At 36.7% G+C, this 25,323-nt stretch overlaps 1 protein-coding gene and 1 long non-coding RNA gene across 4 annotated transcripts in view; one reads left to right on the forward strand and one right to left on the reverse strand.

Annotated features, from left to right (window-relative positions):
• Positions 1-15,686, forward strand: part of LOC101746007 (chondroadherin) — a 31,411-nt gene extending 15,725 nt beyond the window's left edge. For 2 of the 3 annotated variants that reach the window (XM_012691737.4, XM_038015132.2), the window contains exons 2-4: positions 10,875-10,968; positions 12,953-13,094; positions 14,474-15,686. In XM_012691737.4, the coding sequence (XP_012547191.3) occupies positions 10,934-10,968; positions 12,953-13,094; positions 14,474-15,535 (1,239 nt within the window). In that variant the 5' untranslated portion in view covers positions 10,875-10,933 and the 3' untranslated portion in view covers positions 15,536-15,686. Of the gene's footprint in view, positions 1-4,900; positions 5,152-10,874; positions 10,969-12,952; positions 13,095-14,473 lie in introns of those variants that run through there. The other variant, XM_062671968.1, reaches the window with a different exon arrangement.
• On the reverse strand, positions 162-11,333 carry LOC134200050 (uncharacterized). Its single transcript, XR_009974790.1, has 4 exons — positions 11,158-11,333; positions 10,074-10,206; positions 632-943; positions 162-266 (listed from the first exon to the last, which is right to left on the reverse strand). It is a non-coding gene; the product is annotated as an uncharacterized LOC134200050 (long non-coding RNA).
• Positions 15,687-25,323: the final 9,637 nt, after the last annotated feature.

Below are 25,323 nucleotides of genomic sequence, written 5' to 3' on the forward strand. Positions count from 1 at the left end.
ATTGTGTCTGAGAAAATCGTTTCATATTAATATTTAGATATAATCATTACGTTACTAGTTTGCAATATAGTCTTACGATGAACAACAGAGCTAGTAGCCATGGTTCAATAAAAAAATGTAATTAAAATACTATAATTAAAATCTCGAACATAATTGTTTTTGGTGATCTTTTGTGCTTACCGATCTTCACAATGCCAGAAATAATTTGAATTGGGCCTTTGAGGTTTTGATGTACGATATGTGAGACTTGGAAGTGGCTCTTATAGCTTAAAAATTAAACATATAAATTTATTAGTTTTGAAATGCATTTGTAGTTGCAGGGTACTACTATGTAGTGATTTTTTAAACTTCCAGTAATTTAAAAGCGTATCTACCCCAAATACCAAATGCCTTTATAAAGGTTTTAACTTCGAAAGGGAATGGTTGGCACAATTATATTTATATTTTTGGAACTGCCATACCACGATTTTTTTAAGTACCTACTCGGCGTTTAATGTAGACCTGTTCCAGTCATATATCTATTAAAATATTGATTTGAAAAACATAAAATTTTATATGTATATCCATATTGGGAAAGAGTAAGTTTTATGTCAATTAAACTTAAATTTAGTTACGATAAAAATTTACTAACTTATGGGCCCAATCATCTCCATCTTTCTTGTTTGCTTCCTTCCATCCTAATACCTACCCTCTTATTTGTATCTTGAAGCAATCATACGATGAGCATACGATAATCGTTTCAGTCCATAGTTCAGTCATTTCAGTGTTTCAGTCAATTTGATTTCATTCAATGTCATCGCAATTAGTTATAATTTCAAATAAATCAACTCCGTCTCATTCCGCACTGCTTTTACACAACGAAGTATGTATGTGTAGGTAATCAATTAAAACTTTATAAACTCAACGTTGGTAACAATATCATAGCTAGAAGATTTTTACCACACTGAAAAAAATATAAGAGCAAATAATTGAATCGCGCTAGGTGTCCGCTGCACCCAGTTGCACTGACGATACAAATAAATATATGTTTGGTATTTTACCCCTGCCGTTGCAACTATGTTAGGCCTATAGTCTGGACCCGCGCTTACGGTTCGATACTTAGAACATACGTCCGTTTCTAGCCCAGAATACAAAAAAGCTATTTACAATTTTTTTTATGAAAACTAGCAATGGGACACAGTCGATAAGAAGGCTTAGAATGTGTTTACTGTATAGTAGACAAACTTCTTTAAATAAAACTAAACCAACACATTCCAGTAAACGCCGTTGATCTAAGTTTTCTGTGTATAAACGCAAAAGAACTTTTATTTAGCCCTTGTGTTGTTACAAGAATGCCAAAGCTTGGACTCGCGAACCACTCTGAATGTTAATCAAGTGATAAAGAGAAAGGACGGCGTCCATCAGTTATTCATGTCATAACGACGTCTCCCTCGAAACTCTTTTAGCGACGCAGCCGTGACGCCTCTGTCCTGCACTTTTAATGTGTAAATGTCGGGTGTCATAGCGGGCCTTGTATGTGTGCGGATTTAGGTCAGGTGTACAAACACTACGTACCCTCAGTATTTTTAAAATGTGATTCATGCAGTTTTAAATTTTTTTAAAAGTTATACACGGCTGGTATATATATTTTTTTTTTTATTGCTTAGATGGGTGGACGAGCTCACAGCCCACCTAGTGTTAAGTGGTTACTGGAGCCCATAGACATCCACAACGTAAATGCGCAACCCATCTTGAGATACAAGTTCTAAGGTCTCAAGTATAGTTATAGTCTCAAGTACCTAAAATGTATGTAGATTATGTTGCATCAGCATCTAGATAATTTTTATGAATGTATGATGTATTCGGGGTCCATCGTTTTGAAGGTTTCTATGAAGTTTTGAAATATCTGTATTAACATGTAAAATTTAATTTTCATGTTAAAAAACTTACGTGGCTATACAATATGTATATACACTATGCATACTAAAGAATTACTTAAGAACAGGATTCCACAGTTTCTGGTATTTCGACTCTTGTTGCTTCTTGCCACGATCACGGGTAGACTGAAGAAAGCGGGTAGAGGTATTAGGAGCAGACAGATATGGCTTTTTATTACTACCCTTGTAGGCAGACTAGCATACGACCTACTTGATGGTAAGTGATTACCGTCACCCATGGACGTCAGCAATGCCAGGGACAGAGCCAACCCGCTGCCTACCGTTAAGTAATCTCCACAAGTCTCGTTGAAAAAGGGAAATGTCAAAGCATTCGGGAAATACCGTAGCCTTCTACGCTGCTCATTCCAAGCTCATTCCAAAGTACGTGGCAAAAGATATTTGGAAACGCAATGTGGGTGAACGCAGTGGTTCTAGGCAGTGTGGATGAATTGGTGGCGGGCGGTGCGATGGTTATTAAATACTCATAACAGTTAACCATTTATATTTCGCTTACATTCGTCACTTCGGCATCAACGGCCGCCTGGTGTAGTGGTAAGTGACATGGTCACTACACAAGGGGGTCGCGGGTTCGAATCCCGCCAAGGGAAGATATTTGTATGATAAATATAAACATGATTTTCCAGGGTTATGGATGTATATTAAATATATGTATGTGTATAATAAAAATCTTACATTTATTTCCGTTATCTGGTACCTGTAACACAAGTTCTTTACGAACTTATCATGGGACCAGTTAACGTGGCGTGATTGTTAGTAAATATTTATTTATTATTATTTATTTACATTTCTACTATAGCAAAACGCTAGAAACGTTGAAGTGCATGTATATTTTTCATTCCGCAACAGAAACCAGAAACTCTAGATATATTTAACAGGATAATGACTGAAGTTTCGTAAAATTTTGCAAAAAAGTTGAACAGAAAAATATTAAAAAGTTGTTAATTAAAAAAACAGGAGCTACATTTACAATTTGAACATCAAGTTTTACTTGTCGCACATATTTCACTGAGTTCCAATTCCGTTAGAGTTAGAGTTTAAAGGACTGTTCTACCTGCTGTCATTCTCAAAAACTTTGTATATCTCATCATCTAGGCGGGCTTCGGATAGTCTGGCGACCGAGAGGGCTGGTGGTCGTGGCGCCGACGACCGCCAGTCCGGCGTCCCGAGGTGGAGGGTGATGGGAGAGATGTGCTCCGCACTAAGCGCTTCACTTTCCCCCCTTTGCCTCTTCATGAGTTCTGTCTCATGCGAGGTATGGATGTTGGTTGTTGAGCGACAGGAGGTTTTAGTCAGTTCGACTCTGACATGCCCCGCCCTCCATCCCCAGTGGAGGGCGGAAGTCCGGCGATTTCCTCCTAACAAAAAAATTTTAATAATAATTGTCTAAACAATTTTGAGTATAATCATATTTTAACAATATCATTATATCTCCTGGCTAGGTTTTTGTTTTAATTGATGATTTTGAATGTTGACAATTACCGCGTATCTTAATAATAATGGAAGTCTCACTAAATGTCTAGAATGAATTGATGCATGCATCCCTATGAATATTTCACTGACCAAGCTAATCTTCCAGTTTTGTTTGAATTGTTTAGTAAAAACCACTTCTGTGTTTAAGCATTTCTGTCATAAATAATGTTATTTTGGCCCATTTTCATTATAATTACTCTTATAATTACTTTGATAATTAATGTATTGAATTTTCCACAACAATCATTTTCTTAGAAGTTTACTTATTGCGCCAATATAAAAGAGATCCTTTTATGCGATATTATTATACATAGACAAGCTAGATCCAAACTTCATTTGTTAGGCGTAATTGACTCCCTTTATGTCTATTGTGTGCTAGTTGAATCCCTTAATTATTTTTCTAAGACAATAGATGAAAATAAGCTAAACCTAAATCTTATTTTGATATCCACGGCAGAGTACAAAAATGTATTTTATAAATTTCAAGCAAGAATTACTTTGTGTAAATTTAGTTATTAATTACATATTTTTGCTTCGAAGATTATTTAGTAAAGTATATAAAATAATAAATTATTTCAATTGCATAGGGAATAAAAAAGTAGTACTACTAGTTATCGTATTGGATCGAATGGTTAATTTTTAAACACGTATTTGTGTTTGTAAATCTACCTAATTACCACTAAATATTTTTACAGGGCTGCTAATTATATTATCATTCTTATACATATCGGAATAAGTATTCGTTGTGTTATAATAATATTATCTATTTAATTGTTTGTAATACCAATGTGATGTACTATACCCGTGAATGGCGTCCAATTACATTATAATTATACACACCAGAACGGCCTATAAATTTTGGTTTCATGTAAGTTCGTTGGAATCGGATGGAATTTCTCCATCATATTTTCACGGTAAAAAGCAAACAAGACATTAGGTGACATTTGTAATCTCATACTCGTTGCTGTATAAGATTATATGTGTCAGCAGACACCTCGTCGTTTATCTTGGGATAATGGAAAACAGCCGGTGGTTCAAATGCCTCCGAAAACAATTTCACCTTTTCACCATTTGCGAAAATGTAATAATATGGCTTAAAGTATAAATTATTGTTGGCGCTTGTTTATTCTGTTAATTACATTGCGTTACATTTGTAAATATCATAACATATGATATTTGAACCTTCTTTTTATGGTATTGGACGACAGATAAGCTTATAACCTACCTTTTTTTTTGCTACCAATGCTGATAGCGGTAGGCAGCGGCTTGGCTCTGCCCCTGACATTGCTGAAGTCCATGGGCGACGGTAACCACTTACCATCAGGTGGGCTGTATGCTCGTCTGCTTACAAGGGCAATAAAAAAAAAGCCTTGAGAGACTAATTCAACTTCTCCTTGACATGTAGGTGAGTGTAGGTGACGTGTACGTGGGCAGTGCTTCGCAGAATCTACCACCGTTCGGAAACGCGACTCACTGAGAAAATCCGACTCGAACCTCAGTGGGCGTTTTGAGCGATAACAGTCACTCGTATTTATAGTAGAAATTGGAGGTAGCTTAGTCATGAATTCCCTTGAATTCCGTTTTAAGCAGTTGTTGACAAACGTAACATTAAGAAAACAGTTAACTTTAATTGTTAACTAAATGTCATGCGAAGTACAAATTATGCAAACTCGATTAACAAAGCTCTCCTTTTCTAGTGTAATGTAGTTTACATTGGATGTTAAATAGTCTTGAAATAGTATGGGTGAGTTAATTAGTTTAACTTGAGCTTGATATCGCCATATCCTAAATTATAGGTTTGTTATTTACGGAATGTGTAAAATTGAATGAATATGGCAATACCGAATCGCTTTCATTGTTTAAGCATGAATTATTATTATGATATTAATTATTATTATAATTATTATCATGAGATTCTTCTATTCAATAAGAAGCCAGTCAAAATCAGATATTCAGATACTCTTTCCAATGCTGTTTATTATAAAATAAATACTACGTAATTAAGACCCTTGTTTGTTGCGAGTTCCTTTTACCAAAGATGTTCTGAGTTCTAAGTACCTTAGAGTCACTAATGACATAAAAGTGTAATATGTAATAGGAACATTTCTACGTTTTTTTTTTTATAAAATCCCTGCGTACGTCATTACTTGAATATTCGTTTTACTTTGTTTGCAAAGCTGTGACATTTTCACAAAGACTTACGTTTATTGTGTTTGTATGTTTTTAATGCTTTATCTGTTTGTGTTTTCCTTACACAATAACGCTTTGAAGTTTCCTTTACGAATAAATTTGAATGTTCTCAAATGAGCGTTGTGTTAGGTTTGAAATTTGAACGGATATTATTTTAATCAAATTGCGTTGAAATTAATAGACATTTCGTAAATACATCATTCATAATTCAATTTGTTGATTATAAATAAATACAATTGCTTTTATAAACATGGTGAGTTTAATTATTTTTTTTCGTTTGTGGATTCGTATTTCAATGATTGATATTTGATTGTAGTTATTGAAACCTCAAAATTAATATTTACTTATGTAATGGCTTTTATCTTTTGTGTTATAATATTGTAAAAGACTTTCTAAAACTTTGTAAAATACAAAAAAAATAAAATGAAATTTGTGGGAAAAAACTACCTATGGAGCTTTTTTTTTTGGGTGGACGTGCTCATAACCCACCTGGTGTTAAGTGGTTACTGGAGCCCATAGACATCTACAACGTAAATGCGCCACCCACCTTGTTTGTCTTTGTCTATTTATACCTTAGTATTTAGTGATGAGAATAAATACTTAATCTGTATTCTTAAAAATTCTTGATAAGGACCTTATTTATGTCGGTTATAAGTCCACTGAGGTAAAGGTTGATTGCTGGGAATAATAATAATAATACAAAATCATAAAGCCTTTATTCAGACAAAATAATTTTTTTTTCATGCACAGTTATTATTTCATTTTGTTAATTATTGAATATGTTTTAAGTAGTGGTATTAATATTAATTTAATTTCAATGGAAAATATTGTATTCATAAATTATTATTATTTATTGATTTTACTTTAATTATTATATATTTTTTTCGTCTGTTTGTCTATTAAAGACAGGCCTCCTCCAACTGCCTCTATAAGCTCCTATTTTCAGCTGTTCTGATCCATGTGCTGCCCGAAACTGCTTTAATGTCGTCCACCCATCTTCTAAATGGTATACCTCGGTTTCTTTTTCTGTCTTTCGGATACCGGTACATTATAGTTTTACACCATTTCTCCGGCCTTCTTAGAGTATGCCCCGCCCACTCCCATTTAACTTTCCTTATGGTAACTGGGACATCCTTTGTTTGAATTTGTTTTTTAATTGTTGATGTTCTTATTTTGTCTGATAATCTTTTCCCCTTCATGTTATTCTCTATACCGTTTTTTCAAACTTCTAATTTCCGAGCGTGTGCTTGATTGATGAGATCTAATCAGTAATTCTGATGGTCATATCCATGCTAATGATTGCGTATAATTATATTTCACGCGGCGCTTACTGTCACTTTATTATTGGGTTTATTGTCTCCGTTAAACACCAGATGAAAGTTTGCATTTTTACTTGATAAAACAAGGTGAATGCCTCCTTTTTAAAATTTTTGGTTCCTAGGTACTTAGTCTAGTCACCTCGAGGGGTTATACTTTCTCCGGGCGAGTAGGTGAGCTCACGGGGCTCTAACCTGAGGACGGTGCTAACATCAGCCCTAGCAAGAGCAGTGCTTCGCAGATCTACCACCGCATCGGAAATGCGACCCACTGAGAAGATCCGGCGAGAAACTCAGTGGGCTGTGTCTATGGGTTAATTTACTCGCCGAACGCTTCGTCGTCAGCGACGTGTTCGACGAGAATGGTGCCCGGGTGAATACCTCCAGAAGCAATCCTGTGAAGCTGTCACAATATTTAAAAAGCAATTGAACAGCGCAGTTGTTTTTTTACAGTGCAATCTTTGTGTCACTGAGATCTATTTCAAGTATCGATTTGTTCAACAAAAATGTTACATTTAAAAGCTAACTCAAGAAGACGTTGCAGATCTTGGAAATTTACTTAATTTTCCTATATGGGTTCAACAGATTAGAAATTTGTCGTGGCCGTCGAGGAAGATAAGTGACACTTATTTTAGAAAACAAGATACATAATATTATATGGTTTGTCGCAGAAAACGCTATAAGCAAATAGATTCAGATCGACTAAAGACTGGTTCTTGAACATTACCAGAGCACATATTAATCTTACCTTAAAACATTAAATCTTATTCGCAATAATAGAATTGTTGCTCCTCCCTTCAAAACGGAATTGTTGCTTCGCGATTAATATCTACTAATGTAGACAAGACTGTGGTACCTATCCATACGATAATAGAACACGTCGTATCATAAAATAAAAATAATCAAATTAAATGCAATAAATGAATATTATATTTTAATCTGTGAGCATATAAATATGATTACATGAAAAGTTACTCCATATTATTGTTTATTTCTGATCAAAAACGTCGAGTTTGCTTGTGTAAATATGAATTCAAGCGTAAATTAACGGATACAGTAGATCTCTACTCATGAAAAGGGTTTTATTCTTATTATTTATTACGTAACAATTTGATAAAAAAGGTCGTGTACACTGTGATAAAATGGAATCGGTTATAAATGGAACATTAAACGTTAACTTGACTTAAATTTATGTGGGAAATGGTACAAGGCGTCGACGTAACCCTCTTGAGGATTAAGTGTTTACTATGGACAAAACACAGATCAGCTATTAAGTCGAAATTGCCGTATATCAATATTCTAGTCAAATACGTCTTATTAGTTTTTTATTTTTTATTGCTTCGATGCGTGGACGATCTCGCGGCCCATCTGGTGTTAAGTGGTTACCGTAGCTCATAGACATCTACAAAGTAAATACCGCCATCCACCTTGAGACACAAGTTCTAATGTCTTAGTACAGTACAACGGCTGCTCCGCCCTTCAAACCGAAACGCATTACTGTTTCACGGCAGAAATAAGCAGAGGGGTGGTACCTACCCGGCGGAATCATAAGACGACGCGTAAGACGACGAATACGAAAGTATTCGAATCTTGAATTTTTATTAATCCTCATCATTTACATTTCAATACAGGTGACAGTGACATTTTCTTAGTTGACAAAAACAATGTTTTCGACGATTATTGTTTAACATGTTAATTGTACGGGAATATTCGTACATGTATTCCGATGACGCGACCCGTTATTCCAATGATTGATCGTGCGCTGCCGGGAACCAATTAAACTTGTCCGGCACACAGTGACACAAAATTTAGGATGATATATTGAGCTACATACCTTGAGCTTAAGGAGTATTGTACCGGTTCTTTAGGTATAATTAGATGTGGTTAATTGGAAGATATTTGGCAAGGTAATATAATAATACCTTGCATGAAAATAATGATACTTATTTTCAAACACAATTTAGTGCATTGTAGATTTAAAGACTAAAATGAATCAGTTTCACAAGGCCAGTTAGTAAACTGAGTAAACTTAGTAATTGTTTATTTTGTTTTATTTTCATTTTCAACTTATTTATTCTATGCTCAAATTTCAATAAAATAATGAAAGGACGGACGTAATGTTACTTGCGTAACTTTACATTTTGAGATGAGAATAAAAATATTCTTGAAGGGTTTCTTCATAAGTTTAGCTAAAACAACACATTCATAATATCTTTCGTGTACAATTTAGTCGCGGGTTTGTTTAAAGCATGTGCGTCCTGAGCGGGCGGCATAATGGTGCTCTAGGGGACCATTCTTGGCGGAGAAAATCTTCACGCGGCGTAGCACAATACATGTCTCTACAATTTAAAGTTTTTGGCATGCGACTCCGGCATTATTTAAAGTGTTTTGTACCACGCGAAAACACAACGTGACGTTGAGAATAGTTTAGAATTTTAATTCCGTGTGTTGTCTGTCTGCATTTTCAGAACAACAGACAATACTGTTTTGTTTTGTAAATCTGTGCTAACATACGTTGATGATGACAACATAAATTCGAAATGTCCTGGTAGTATGATTGTACGAAACTCATTCCATGAATAGATCTCTCGTGGGACTGACGTCTGCCAAGCGCAACCTATCAAGAGTTCCATTTCAATTTCCGTTTAAATATAATTGAATATAATTCTTGTTTTTTTTTTAGAGTTATTCGTGCACTTTGATAGAAAGCCATTGGTATGAGCTTGAAGTGCCAAGGAGTAATTTGACGTATTGGAGGATAAAGACCAAAACCATTTTTATAAAGTTTTATCAAATCATAAGGCTTAGAGATGACATAGTACCTGTTTTATCGCAGTGGTCAATTTCAATTAAAATTAAAGCTAAATGGTTCAAGGTTTCTGAACAGAAATCATGCACAACAACTACAACATATTCTTAACTAAGAATCCAGTATTTGGGCTTAGTACGTAGACTACTAAGATAAGAATAAATTGCGAATAGGCTTTCCGACTTGTCCTAATACAGGAGAGACATTGACAATATAAATGGTGTGTTTGCTTAGGATACGACCAGCAAACACTGTATATTTTTTGCTTAATCGTCGCCTGTGTATATACCTATATATATATTTATATTATCACTGACAAGTATGTTAGTTTAAATAAATAATAAGTCTTACCTATATGAAGTTGCCCTCTCACGTGGCCGTTGCAAAGTAGTTTATGTAAATTCAAATTCAGTCATTTGTTTATTGATATGTGATTTGCTTTTCCTTTTTCATCAATATGAATGCGATAGAAATATGAGGAATTCTGAAATAAGAGAAGCAGTGAGGTAGCAATGTCGCACAAACTGTTCATAGCATTAATGACCTATACGGAGTTTGCAAAAAAAACAAATGTGTGACTTGTTTGTTGGTCGGAATTTAAAATTTTGACCTAAAATGATTCTCGTGGCTTCCCGAAAACGTTTTATAGAATATGGTGGTCTTAAAATGTACTACAAGGTTATCAAAATTGTATGTCAACTTTTTCCCACTAATCAAGGTGAATTAGTCCTACAAATCTACTGGTAGATAGGCAAAAAAAAACAACTTTGTGTAATACTATCATAGTAATTTCGTTCTCTTTATGCCTTACTACCTTTTAATATCACAACAATGTTCACCAAAAATTGGCGAGATAACAAAATGAGAAAACAAAATGAATATTCATATGAGAACGACTGGTTCCTAATTCAAATCTAATAATCTAATTTTCTTGTGTTTTATTTAATGTAACAGTATCTGTTTATAATCATCCTGAATATTTTCGAGAACATAACGGAACTTCGAATGCCTGCCGGGAAAATTATTTAGTTCTGAAACTGAAGCTTTCATTTTAAAACTTGCTAAAAGATTTGGTGTTTCGGAGATTAGGCCTAGAGGTCGAGGCAAGATGGATTAGAACAATGATTAACTGTTTAATTATTTTGTTGACAGGCCTTTGCGGTGTGATGGAGGTGTACAGGTGAGGGCGCGCGGGGGGCGGAGCGCCCTTCATGCGCCCGCCCATGGCGCCCGCCTTTACATTCAGGTAAATCTATACCATATTAGCTGACCCGGCAGACTTCGTAGTGCCTCAATCGATACATAAAAGACGTAAGCTTTTGTATAAAATAAACTTAAAACAAACAAAAGGAATCCGTCCGACGGGGGACACATCAAAGGAAAAACAAAATTGTTATTTTTATTTAATTTTTATTTAATTTTCATATTTATGTACCTTTTAAACTTTCTCTGGACTTCCACAAATAATTCAAGACCAAAATTAGCCAAATCGGTCCAGCCGCTCTCGAGTTTTAGCGAGGCTAACGAACAGCAATTCATTTTTATATATATAGATATATTTTTGCCTTTATTTATTTATTAAGTTGCACCAACAGAAAGATCATGAATTCAAAACATTGACAAACCGACAAAAGTTCATGGCAGATGTCACCTCAATTATAGGTGCAATCGACAGTGCATTGAAAAAAAAAACTTTATTACATTTGATTAATTGCTTATGATTTATTTATATTTCATTAGAAAATGAATTGGCCTTTATTAGTTTTGTCTTATTTTTATATTTTTGTTTTTGTTTAATCTTTGGTTTTGTTGTTGTTTTATTAACAACCGAGCACCGATCTGTTACGATGGACAACAAAAAGTGAATATTCACCGACGTTCGATCGAAGTTTTAGCTGTTAGAATTATACATATCCCGCTGTTTTGATGAGAATTCATAATTCTTTAGCATTCAAGGATGAGGGAGTGAAACGTGCCTTAAGGAAGTAAAGTGAAGGATCCGTAGCTAAATAAAAAGAAAAGCCTTTATCATATTATATGTCCTTGCATTAACTCAGAGACTATAATTTTATTTATTTATTTATTTAATATAAGGAGAACCAACAGCCAACTAACATAGTATAATAATATAACAAATAATAGAAACAAAAAGCCAATTAAAGGTCCTCACCAATATAAACAAATTAAAAACACTAGAGAAACAAAAGCATAGAAACAAAACAAAAATTAAAAACAATCAGCAAGCAAGAAACAACATAAGGAAAGGAGGAAAACACCAGACTAATTTAAATGTACACTTGTGTATAAATGTCACAAATTAATAAAAATTTGTTGTGCTGTACATCACCGGCATATGGCCCCGCACCCTTTGTCCCGTCATCGCCCAGGAAAAATCGTGCACTAAGCTGACGTCTAAGTCCTGTGATAGAGGAATAAAATAGGTCAATATCTAAGAATCTGCCAAGTCTGTTGAGGTCACCACCAACACCTAAAAAGAATGAGTTGAATGATAATAATCTAATTAGGATCGTCTGGTGTAAGCCATCCTACAAAGCTGCAAAGGTGTACTCAAATAGTGAAAACAAAAGGGATGCCAATAATTAGAATGTGCTGTATCTTACATACCTATGTCTTGAAGTGAATGCAGAACTATGAGTTTTTTATATTTTATTATTTAGTTTTAAGCTGGTCTAGGCAAAATAGCTTTGTCTGCATAAATATATGCAAAAAAAAATAAGGCAAGCAAAACATTTAAACTATTTGATATTGCTTAATGAAAGTAACGAACTACTAAATAAGACTGTTAACTTGAGATTCTGCGTAGATATAGAACTCAAAACGAACATTCAACAAAGAATTAGTTTGAATAAGATCCCGCTTAGAGATACTTTTATGTAGGCAGTTGTTTTTAAAAAGCCTTTTTACAGACTATAAGCAGTCTAAAAATAAGTGAAAAAACCCTAACAAATCATAAATAGTTCACCTATTAATTTTAACTGTGAATATTGATTCCAATTACGTAGCTCTTGACGGTGCGTAGTTCAACACCCAATTGCCTGGATAAATTTAATTACCGTTGACTTGTTTAATTTGAACAATATCATTACAAATTATTTGTTCAGAAATTTAAACTTGGACAAACCTAATGTTACGAAATCCTTTGTATTTTTTTATATTATCATATTTTAGTGCATTAAATGTTAATAAGTCATGTTTATGTTTGATCTCAGAGGGGTGGTGCGGTGGCTTGTGACGGGGATCGCTTGGGGGATGCTGTTTAGCTTGAGTCAAGCTCACACACCACCGTTCACGCCTTTGGCCACATTGACGCCGCCGTGTCCCACTCACTGCATTTGCCTGTCGCAATCTCAGGTAATTTCTTATTGATTAGTTATGTTTTTTATTTTTCGTTTTAAAATTCTGTTTTTTTTTCTGAATTGGTATATTCGTCAAAAAAATATGTAATAACATCTACGTACTCTCTGATTAGGTTTTCGTATCCAGAACTCGGTATCGTAAATTTCAATTTAGGTTTTCGTTGGGAAAATTTCACTGACATGTGCATCGTGCGTAACGTTTTGTCCAAATGACAATTTTTTTATTTATTGGTATAAAAAGCATATTAAATGTTTTTGATTGACTTAGTTTCGTTTCGCTTTGAGAAACATATAAAAAAGATATTTACTACTTATTATTCTGTACCGACTTCGAAGTAAGTTTATTTATGTTCGTTAGATAGGTCACGCTAATCAGCACATAGTTATTTTTGGGGGAACGTTCATTTGTCATTGCCACTACACCCGTTCATGAACTCCAATTTTCTTTTCTTGAATCGATAAATACGAAACCTCGGGGGCTATACGAAAACTTTGGAACCACAATATGAAGAAAAATAAAACTGAAATAATATAATTTTCTGCGCTCTTAAATGTTTAAAAAAATCTCTACACAAAACAAAACATTATTCTTCCTGGGTTGTTACATTCAAAGTACTACTTTCATAGCTTTAGTTATAGCCGTTTCAATATGTACGGCACTGCAAAAGCAATAAATTATTGTACCATTAGAGATGTGTAGTTTATACGGCTGCTAATTAAATGCATAGGTAAGCTGCTTACACGAGTTCTGATTCATGTACGTGTATTGTTTGCCTTTCTGTGTATACAACGATACCTATCTGGTTAATTGAATCGAAATCTCCAATATCATCGCTTTATATGATTTTAAGGCAGGCTGAATCAAATTGATATTTGTTTTGGTCGATTATTTGCGAAGCTTAAGTTTGAAACAATTCAATCACAATATGGCTACGTGCCTGCGCACGGCGATGCCGATATTTCAGAAAGGATTAATTTTATTGACATCACAAACAGCGGGAATAGCGCTTAGCCTATGACACGGCGAAACAGATCATTCATGGAGTCGATTTATGAATGAATACACTTTTTTTTATTGCTTAGATGTGTGGACGAGCTCACAACCCACCTGATGTTAAGTGGTTACAGGAGCCCATAGATATCTACAACGTAAATGTGCCACCCACCTTGAGATATGTTCTAAAGTCTCAGTATAGTTACAACAGCTGCCCCACCCTTCAAACCGAAACGCTTTACTGATTCACGGCAGAAAAAGACGGGGTGGTGGTACCTACCCGTGCGGACTCACAAGAGGTCCTACCACTAGTACACGTATATACGTATTAAAATAAATTTATGAGTTTTGCTATTACGTATTTTTTTTTGTTCACGCAGGTGGTGTGTAATAGCGCTGCACTTCGCGGCGTTCCATCTGGCTTGAGCCCTTCTGTGACCCAGCTATCTCTATCGCGCGCAGACCTACGTGTTCTACGTTCTGATGCTTTTGCGCATCTTCGACAGTTGCGTCGTCTTGCTCTAGATGCCTGTAATCTAACACGTATTCGACCCTTTGCATTCCGAGGCCTGCCCAGACTTCGTGAGCTTTACATCCAGCACACGCCGTTGGCCACGGTCGATTCTTTCGCGTTTGCTGCTCTTCAAAATATAACTTCAATAGTTTTAACGCATAACAGGATAGCACAGATCGAAAGTTATGCATTTGCAGGAACAAACTTTATAAATCTAATTTCTTTACGAAACAATCCTATTAAACGCATTCTGGTGCATGCGTTCTCTGGACTCAACGACGTGGGGCAAATTGAGCTACCATCAGGGATAAGAACTATAGAACCACAAGCGTTCGCGGGCTTAGAGGGGATCGGCGTATTGGAGCTTGCGTTTATGGATTTGCCGTCATTACTCCCGGACACTTTCCACGGACTGATACGAGTCGGACGCCTTTCCCTACGCGAGTCTGATCTAGGTATCATTAAAGTTGGATCATTCGACGGACTACAGCACGTGGATACGCTTGAAATATGTAACAACAAAATCGATGGTATCGAAGAGCTGTCATTGGTCCAGAATAATAGTGTGCGAGTATTTAAATTAACCGGCAACCATATGTTAGAATCCCCGGAGGCTGTCGTGCTAGAAGTTGAGAATATTATTATCCGAGGGAATCATTTGCCGTGCGAGTGTGGACGTGATCCATTCACCAATCCTTTGGCGTTGAGTCAAGATTTTGCGGAAGAAAATTATTGTATATCACCGTTAAAAGTGCGTGGTCGAAGTCTTGCTAGTGCGACGAGTGGCAGCGCTGGTTGTCGTGGGGAGACTGGTGGCAGTGCACGGGCGCGAGCTTCTGCTGGTGCGGGTCCTGCCCGGAATGTCTACTCTCTAGCTGAATTAAACCTAGCTTCCATGGCTGCAGTCGTTGCATTCCTAGCGACTTGATCACCGTCGGTGTTCAATTATGAAATGTTGTATCCTGTTGTAAATATTGTAATATATGCGAGTACCTAAATTTAACAATGCGAAATTTTACATTGAAAGGGTTCGTTCATTGTGTATACGTTGGACCATGAATAAAATTTGCCTTTGGAAATGGCCGTTTTATTGTCGTCTCTTTTGTTCATAACACGTTATTAACCTGAACGTGTTTTGTTATTATCAACATTAAAGTTAACTTCCACGTTACGTTATTATAAATTTAACTACTATCACTTAAAATTTTGGTCGTATATAGAAGTATTTTATTTATTTATTTATTGCACTTCGTGTTTATTTAATTAATGCCTAAAGCATTCTGTACCGGTGAACCAAAGTTATTGCAGAGTAGACGCTCTGTTCATTAATTGTTTATTTATATAACAAACAAAAAAACTGTAACTCTTTTATGCCAGGGCGTCTACTCGTCTAATGTTAATTGGTTAATGGAGTCTGGACATCATTACCCGAATGCCGGCACCCATCTTGAGACAGTTGAGAGCTTGTCGAAGTCTCAAGTGCATTGTATAAAGACTGTCCTTCGAACTGCGAGGCGTATCCGCTTGGTGGCAAGACGATAGAAACTACACGTGCGGCTTCATAAAAAGCTAATTCATCATGTTACAGAGTTACTCGAATAAAACAAATTCAAAAATAACAATGAAAACTTTTTTACTGCTTCCAGACTAATCGAGTTTCTTTGAAATTTACGAAGAACTAAAAATAACGTTTTATCTGTATTTCTAGTCAATTAGCAGACGACATCAGATAGCGTCTGACTAATGTCCTGTCGGGCGGAGCTCTACGCGACTGTCCGTGAATGCGATGGCTGATGCTCACTAATAGTACCAGCCTTTTATTTTTTGAGATTAATCAACAAGCGCTATGACATGTCCTGTTTCAAACGAGGCTTGCGGAGAGTACTTAATGGTAGGCAGCGGCTTGGCTCTGCCCCTGGCATTGCTGACGTCCATGAGCGACGGTGACCACTTACCATCAGGTGGGCCGTATGCTCGTCTGCCTACAAAGGCAATAAATAAAAACAAGTCAATATTAGGCACAGTCGGATAATCGTTTTCTTTTCGAATTGTAAATTCTACATTGTAATTGGATTTAATGTGTTATTTAATAGTGGAATTATTTTAAAAATATACATAACAATAACTTTATATATCGATAGAATTAGGCAAATATATTCGGATTTATATAAAACCGATTTTTTTTTAAATTACTCGGTTCTTACGCTTCGTGTGCCGAAATTTCTCCATTAACTTCAAAATCTCCCTTTCCAAATTGAATAAAAATTAATACAGAAACGGTCAGCAAATAACCTATATAAACCAGAATGGATTGTAATGTGTAAACAATTGAAATGCGATTGTCTAAAAAGTATCATATTTGAAATGGAAAAAGGAGTAATATAATTTATCACGATTGGAAGGTTGTTCATTTCCTTTCCTTTGCTATCTATGGCTAATACATCTGATAATCTGTTGCAAATCTTGTTAAGACTGAAGCGATTCTTCAGTCTTAACAGAGTGGTTGTTGTCGGCATTTAGTGTAGGAGGGTGTTAATGCAAATATGAATATTTCATTAAGTTTATTTGTACGTATTCGCGTGTCGTTCACGCAACTTAGTTAAAACTTTTTGTTCACATTTTAGAGATCGTTGGTGGTGGAGTACTAAATTAAGACAGGTGGCGTGTGAGTGGTTTTAATAAACAGTTTCAATGTTTCATTTCATTTTTAATCAATTCGAGTTTCATTAAATTAATAAAAATTGATATAAAAGGTAAATGAACAATTTTTCTTTATAATGTTCATAAAAATGGACTATAACTATTATAACATTTGGGAACAAATCACACACGGTTATCCGGCTCCAAATTAAGATTCCCTGTGTTATGAGTACAAAAGACTGAAATACATATTTATATACGTTTTAAATATATGCATAATATAGATAATAAACACCCAGACAATAAGCAAACAAACCTGTTCACACGAATGCTTACTCGGTGTGGGAAGCGAAAACAAATTTTCTAAGGAAATACATATACTTAGCACGTGTTCACGAACAACTTCTTCGACGAAGGGATAGATAGCATCGTATAATAAAATCAAACCCGCAAAATTGAAAAGCTATTTAAGTTATGTAAGTTAAATAACTGGGAATTCGAGAATTCGATTTGACATCTCAAAGTGGGCAATGGCGTTCGCGTTAAGATATCGCACCTTTAGAACTGAATTACTTAATTAATACAAAATGCTTAATACAAAATCCATATTTTTTTTGGTTGTGTAAAAAATGTAATTGAAGAATTTACGAAGTTTTTTTTTTTTTTGTTTTTCAATTTTAACACGAAAGTATGCGCTTGACTTAAAACAGATGGAAAGAGTACCTTTGTCCTCTTTTGAAGTAAAAGAGACTAATTTTATAAACTGATAGATTACATGTTTATAACTCGTTCGAAGTATAAAATTCATTTTCTTAAAACGTTTTAGTTTAACCACTTCAATCATAAAGGTGCGATATCTATTAGGTTTCCGTAATAATCGTTTCACACAAACAATAGTACCGTTAGGGAAACATACAAAATGAACCATGTAATTTAATGTAAGCAAACTTTCAATTTTATTTATCGATTTAATCTCATTGGAAACAAGATTAATTTTTACACATTGTATCTGATTGATATGCAGAAGTGTGGATGTGGGAGGGCGCGGTCACAGCGCGGCGCGTGATGCTTGGCACACATGACATAACACATCACGCTTCATTAGTGAGCTATCGATCGAACTCAGCTACATAACGGACAACAATAATTTATACAACCAAAAATTCACTCCGGATTCCGTAACGCCAATCGGCTCTGCCAATTTTACATCTAACTTTCAATTATTTACGCATCAAAGTGATTTTCCTTCCCATTTCGCTAAATCCTGCCTGTAATGCCATTGTAAGTGAAAGAAAGGGAAAATTTCTCTTCGCAAGCTTTTGTTGACATTCTGCGGATTTGTCCGAATTCATGGTTTTAATTTCTATGTGCACACATTTATTGTGACACTAATTTAAATTCAAGCTTTTTACGAAATAACAATAACTCACGAGGAGGAGATAGTTTGTTTGTTGAATGTAAAAACCAGCTCATAAAAGTACATTTAAAAGATGATTTTTTGTCGAGCAATGTTTTTATGGAAACATGTGAACTACAGCAAGTTTTTTTAATAAATGAGAAGGAAATAAATCGTGTCATTGGAGTTTATTGAAAGAGGCTCGGTGATTAGGGAAAACGTTGCTGCGTGAAGGCGCCGCGGCTACGAATCGTCCTAACGACCCGCGGCTACACCTGCAGCTGACGGCTACCAATCGTTAAAAGGACTGAATAAAGGGAAATACAACTCTGATGACTCTTTATTTTTTGGATGACAGACGTATTTATTCTGTTCTTAATTAGTAATAGAAAACGTTGAACCGACTCTGAATTCAATTTATAGAAGAAATATTTTTTTTTGTTTGATTGTTTTTTTGTTTGATAACTATACTGGAGACCTTAGAACTTATCTCTCAAGGTGGGTGGCGCACTTACGTTGTAGATGTCTATGGGCTCCAGTAACCACTTAACAACAGGTGGGCTGTGAGCTCGTCCACCCATCTAAGCAATAAAAATAAAATAAAAAAATCTGACATATGAACTCATTTGGAAGTCTCTTTAACTCAGTAACTCTTCATTGTGCTCACGGTCCACCTAGTGTTAAGTGGTTAACGGAGCCCATAGACATCAACAACGTTAATGCTGCCACCCACCTTGAGACATGAGTTCTAAGGTCTCAATTACAATAGCTGCCTCACGCTTCAAACCGAAACCCATTGCTGCTTCACGGAGAAATAAGCAGGGAGGTAGTACATACGCGTGCGAACTCGCAAGACGTCTTATTACCAGTAAGAAGGAAACTATTTGTATGTAAAATATTTGTCTAGAAATCAAACTTGATTATAACGTTTAGTCTTCAGTACAATTTCGTTCAGAATAAGAATAATGCCCAAGCCGAAAGACAATCTCAGCACTCTCAATTTTTAGTCACAAAAATGAAATTTGATCTTTTTAATTTAAGAATACAGATTGTAAGTGGGTATATGTCTAGTGTAGATACAATGTAAATTACAAACTTAGATTAATAAACTTCAAATCACTCTAGCTGTTCTGTTTGCTGTTCTCTTCTTTGTAGGTATACTGATACATGTACTATACCTTCAATTTGAGACTTTATGTCTTAAGGTTGGTGAGGTTTTTTTAATGATGATTTCACGAACACTAATCGTGAAGAACGATTTTGTTTTCAGATGTCAGACTTTTTTTTGGATAAAGAACAAAACATTTCAAAAGAGAATTACTACATTTGTGGCTATTCAAAGAACGTAAAGCAAAAGTAGTGGTTATAAGCGGTCGTCTGACAGCGAGGATAATCGATGACATGACAAGATGAGGGTCGAAACCAAGTCATACGATAAAACCAACACGAATAGGGTAAAACAAAGGAAGGAAGTTTTTACATAAAACGGGTGTTGAATATCTATTTTCGTTTCATTGAATGTTCACGTCGGCGGAGCTGTATGCGAAATTAAATTACAACAAATTAGGTCTGAGGAGTCTTCAAAATGAGACTGCCTTCATATCATAATAATTGAGCCAGCCAGCTTTGGTAATTGAATTATCCCGTAAAATTAAACCGAAAGTTTTGTAATGTTTATAAACTCTTTAAAAATGTCTTGGAATTTTAAAAAGAAATAAAGGCACTTGTCATTCGTAAATGTGATTACGTTATATTAAGAAAATGAACTTTATTGAAATGATAAAAGAGCGTCGACGCGGATGACGAGAGGTGTGATGAAATTGTGGTCATTATTCACGGTATCTGAGAACCCTTCACACCGAACACAGTTCGTTTGCTGTCACTTCCTAAATTCACTTTTTTCAACATTGTTAAAAATATTGTTCGAATACTTTATTTACAAGTTTAATAAATATAAACCGATGTTTCTTTCTTTATTGAATACTGTGCGGGGTTACAAATATACATTATATTATATATTTATAACAGTATTTTGCAAAAGTTTTCGAGTAATATTAAATAAGCATACAAAGCTAAAAAGAGACTTCAAATATAATAATTTCTCAGATTGTAATAATGGAAAACAAGATAATATAATTTTGGTAACATTAATAAATTGCCTCCTCATTTTGTTTTCGTTCTTTTAGTGAGAAATCTATACTAATATTATAAAGCTGAAGAGTTTGTTTGTTTGAACGCGCTAATCTCAGGAACTACTGGTCCGATTTGAAAAATTCTTTCAGTGTTACGAGGGCTGCACTAAAAGTATCGGGAATGGAATATTTCCACTGTTCCTGTCACATTAAAATCTTTTTAATTGAAAACTCCTTGGTTTTAAAAATCGAATACCATTTATTTATTTAAAAAAAGATTCTCGGTCTTGTCACGAGGTTTTGTCAAACTTGTTTAGTCGTTGAGAAAATGGAATTGACTCGAGAAAATTCAAGAGCGATGATTTATTATGACTTTTGAAGTGGTTTAACACAAAAACAGTGTGTTGACCGGATGATTTCTGCATTTGGTGATGAAGCCCCATCCAAAACCACAATTTATCGCTGGTTTGCTGAGTTTCAACGTGGACGAGTCAAGCTCAGTGATGATCCCCGTTAAGGTCGTCCAAAAACTGCAGTCACCCAAGAAAACGTTGATGCTGTGCGTAAACTGATTGAGGAAGATCGACATGTGACATACCGCGAAATTCAGGCAACTTTAGACATTGGCATGAGTCAAATACAAATAATCTTGCATGAACAATTAGGTGTAAAAAAGTTGTTTTCCCGATGGATACCGCATTCGCTCTGTGAAGAGCAAAAAGCGGCTCGCGTTACTTGGTGCGTCAGAACTCTCGAAAGATTCCACGCAGGATCCTCAAATGCTGTATACAACATTGTATCAGGTGACGAATCCTGGATATACGCGTACGAACCCGAAACAAAAAACCAGTCACGAGTTTGGGTGTTCGAAAATGAGTTAAAGCCAACAAAAATTGTTCGTTCACGGAGTGTTGCAAAAAAAATGGTGGCCACGTTTGTCTCCAAAACCGGCCACGTTACGACTATTCCTCTTGAGGGACAAAGAACGGTTAATGCAGAATGGTATGCTAGCATTTGTTTGCCACAGGTCGTTTCTGAACTCCGTAAAGAGAACTGCAACCGCCGCATCACGAAAATGCGAGTTCTCACACCGCGCACAGAACAAAAGAGTTTTTAGAGCAAGAAAACATAGAATTATTAGACCATCCGTCGTACAGCCCCGACCTAAGCCCTAATGATTTCTATACTTTCCCTAAAATAAAGAATAAATTGCGTGGACAGAGATTTTCTCACCTGAAGAAGCTGTGGACGCCTACAAAACGGCCATTTTGGAGACCCCAACTTCCGAATGGAATGGTTGTGTCAATGATTGGTTCCATCGTATGGAAAAATGTGTCAAATTTCGCGGAGAATACTTCGAAAAGCAATAAATACATTTTTAAATAGTAATGTTGTGTCACTTCGTTAATTCCCGAAATTTTCAGTGCCGCCTATGTAGATAATTAAGGAAAGCTATAGGTTATAATATAACATCACGGTAAGACGAATACAAGTCGAGCACCAATAAAGAATGTTTCAAAATAGGGGTTTGAATAGCTCCTTAACATTCTATAATTCAAAAATATTTTCGCTTTCTATGTAAATAAAGTGGGGTGTAAAATTTTACGTAATGCCAAAGTAACTATTTCACGCGGACGGAGTCGCGGGCAAAAGCTAGTCAATTATATAAGTTTGACTATAATAGGGTTAATGCTCTGTAAATGTATGAAATGTCGAGACAGTACAACAAAATAAATTAAATACTCAGTTATCACCGCGCATCGGATTTCAAAAATACTTAGTAAAATTTTGTGGGAAATTTAGTGCAAAATTTAGTAAAATTTAATTAGCTCGGACTGTTCTCGTTAGACGTTGGGAAACCTAATTTATTACGACAGTAACTGATCATTCAAATCCGGTTCCGCCTTTGTTATTCGATATCGGCTGTTCGAAAGATCGATAGTAGTTAGAATAAAAGAAGCGGTAAGGAAACAAGAAAAATCGGTCCGAAACAATAGCCGTAGTACGAGAGCGTCGCTGAAAGCCCAATGAGTTTGTCGATTCGTTAGCAAAAAGAGAAAAACGATTAAAACTTTCATGTCCGCTCTGTGTTGCAAGTCGTCCGATATTCGATTCTACACACCAGAACCGGCATTGTTTTATTTGTGAAAAGGCTGAATGTGTTAGATTTCATTGCTTTTTAACACGCTTTTATTACCTTGACATACTGCTATCTATGTAGGTAAGATAAATTTTTAACGTAATTTTTATTTCTTCTTTTGTCTCAGTCCTTTCACTCTTGAGAGAGTGTTCGTGATCGTCATGTAGTGTTGGAGGGCGCAGACTTGACGAGTCCAATCACATCTTCCATTTTTACTAAATTGGCCTAATTTCTTCATCGGCGAAACAAGGATAAAATATGATTATTTAAATCTTTAGTTCCGCTTGGTACTGAAGCGGTTTTTTTTTTTAAAAATCAGTATAAATTCAGTTACAGTTACTGGTGGTAGGACCTCTTGGGAGTCCGCACGGGTAGGTACCACCACCCCGCCTATTTCCGCCGTGAAGCAGTAATGCGTTTTGGTTCAAAGGGTGGGGGTAGCCGTTGTAACTATACTGAGACCTTAGAACTTATAACTCGAGGTGGGTGGCGCATTTACGTTGTAGATGTCTATGGGCTCCAGTAACCACTTAACAGCAGGTGGGCTGTGAGCTCGTCCATCCATCTAAGCAATAAATAAATAAAAGTTTCAAGTTCCGACTACCGTTTTCCGGGCTGAGCCGCGCAATCGGGCTACTATGGCTCGGTTCCTGCGCCGGCCGCAGCGCACCGTTGCTATCAGGGTCATCCGTGGATATCGCACCGTCTCATTCGAGGCGGCGTGTGTGTTGGCGGGGACGCCGCCATGGGAGCTGGAGGCGGAGTCGCTCGCTGCCGACTATCGGTGGCGCAGTGAGCTTCGTGCTCTGGGCGTGGCGCGTCCCTCCAAAAGTGAGCTGCGGGCGCGGAAGGCCCATTCTCGGCGGTCCGTGCTCGAATCGTGGTCGAGGCGGTTGGCCAACCCCACGTGGGGTCTACGGACCGTCGAGGCGGTTTACCCAGTCTTTTATGACTGGGTGAATCGTGGCCGAGGACGCCTCACCTTCCGTCTGGTGCAGGTGCTGACTGGGCACGGATGCTTCGGAAAGTACCTGCACCGGATAGGAGCTGAGCCGACGACGAGGTGCCACCATTGTGGACACGACCTGGACACGGCGGAGCATACGCTCGCTGTCTGCCCCGCATGGGAGGTGCAGCGCCGTGTCCTTGTCGCAAAGATAGGACCAGACTTGTCGCTGCCTGGCGTCGTGGCGTCGATGCTTGGCGGCGACGAGTCTTGGAAGGCTATGCTCGACTTCTGCGAGTGCACCATCTCGCAGAAGGAGGCGGCGGGGCGAGTGAGGCAAAGCTCTCCTCACTACGCAGAAACCCGCCGCCGCCGAGCAGGGGGTCGGGACCGGGGTCCCGTCCGTGACCCGGCCCCCTAAGGGCTTCGAGCTCCACCCGCTTTGTGCGGGGAGCAACCTAGGCGTGGGGCGGCGTGGTAGGTCGCGTTCCCCCGACCGCTCCGGGGGAAGGTGTAGCGCGGCGCTATCAATCGGGCTCTTGGCCCGTCGACCGAGGGAACCGGCGGTCGTGTTGCTGGCGGCCGCCGGTCCGGCGTCTGGGGGACGGCGGGATGGATGTAATGTGCACTGCGTAAACCCTGTCCCGCCGTCTCAATAGCTCCGACTGGGTTCCCACCCGGTCCGGGGTAGGGCGCCGGCTGTGAGCGGCAGGAGTTTTTAGTGAGGTTCGACTCCCACATAGGGATCCGGCGATTTTCTCCTGTGGAAAAAAAAAAAAAAAAAAAAAAAAAAAAAACCGTTTTCCGAAAATACATATACTTAACCATTAATTGTTTAATTTCATTGTGTAAGTATTACTAGACGAACACAATGTCTACATTCCACTATATCTTGTCCAACAACAATAGCAGATAAATGAATTCGTTGCGCTGGTTTCATGTGTCATTTCTAAACTATATAGTCTAATATGTCTAAATTAGGATTCCTATAATATTGCAGTAATACAGCAGAAAAACAGTAATAATTTTGGCAAAATAGTTTTCTGATAGTACAAAACAACACAAAGTGTTTTATTGTATCTAAGTACACCAAATTACGTCATCATATTGTACAGAACAGTGAATGAAAGAAATTAAATTTAAAACAAAATTACGGTGAACGAAGTTATCGCTAAAATTGATATATTCCAACCAATATCAAACTTTGGATGGATTTTATACAAATTATCTCTATATATATATCAATAAAAAAATTGGCAATTAATTTTTACGATATGCATAGTTCATGGATAAACAATTCATTTGATATTAAGTGTTTACATGAGCAGTATAGACCAACATAAGAATGCGGCAGAAACACTCGGAACCATCTCAGGTAGACTTGGAGCACATTTTATTCTTTTACCAGTCCATTTTTTTTATAAGCTGGCTTAAATAAATCAGGAAAACTAGCAATAACTTT

This window comes from Bombyx mori, chromosome 13, assembly GCF_030269925.1.
Source record: "Bombyx mori chromosome 13, ASM3026992v2".
NCBI classification, from domain to species: domain Eukaryota; kingdom Metazoa; phylum Arthropoda; class Insecta; order Lepidoptera; family Bombycidae; genus Bombyx; species Bombyx mori.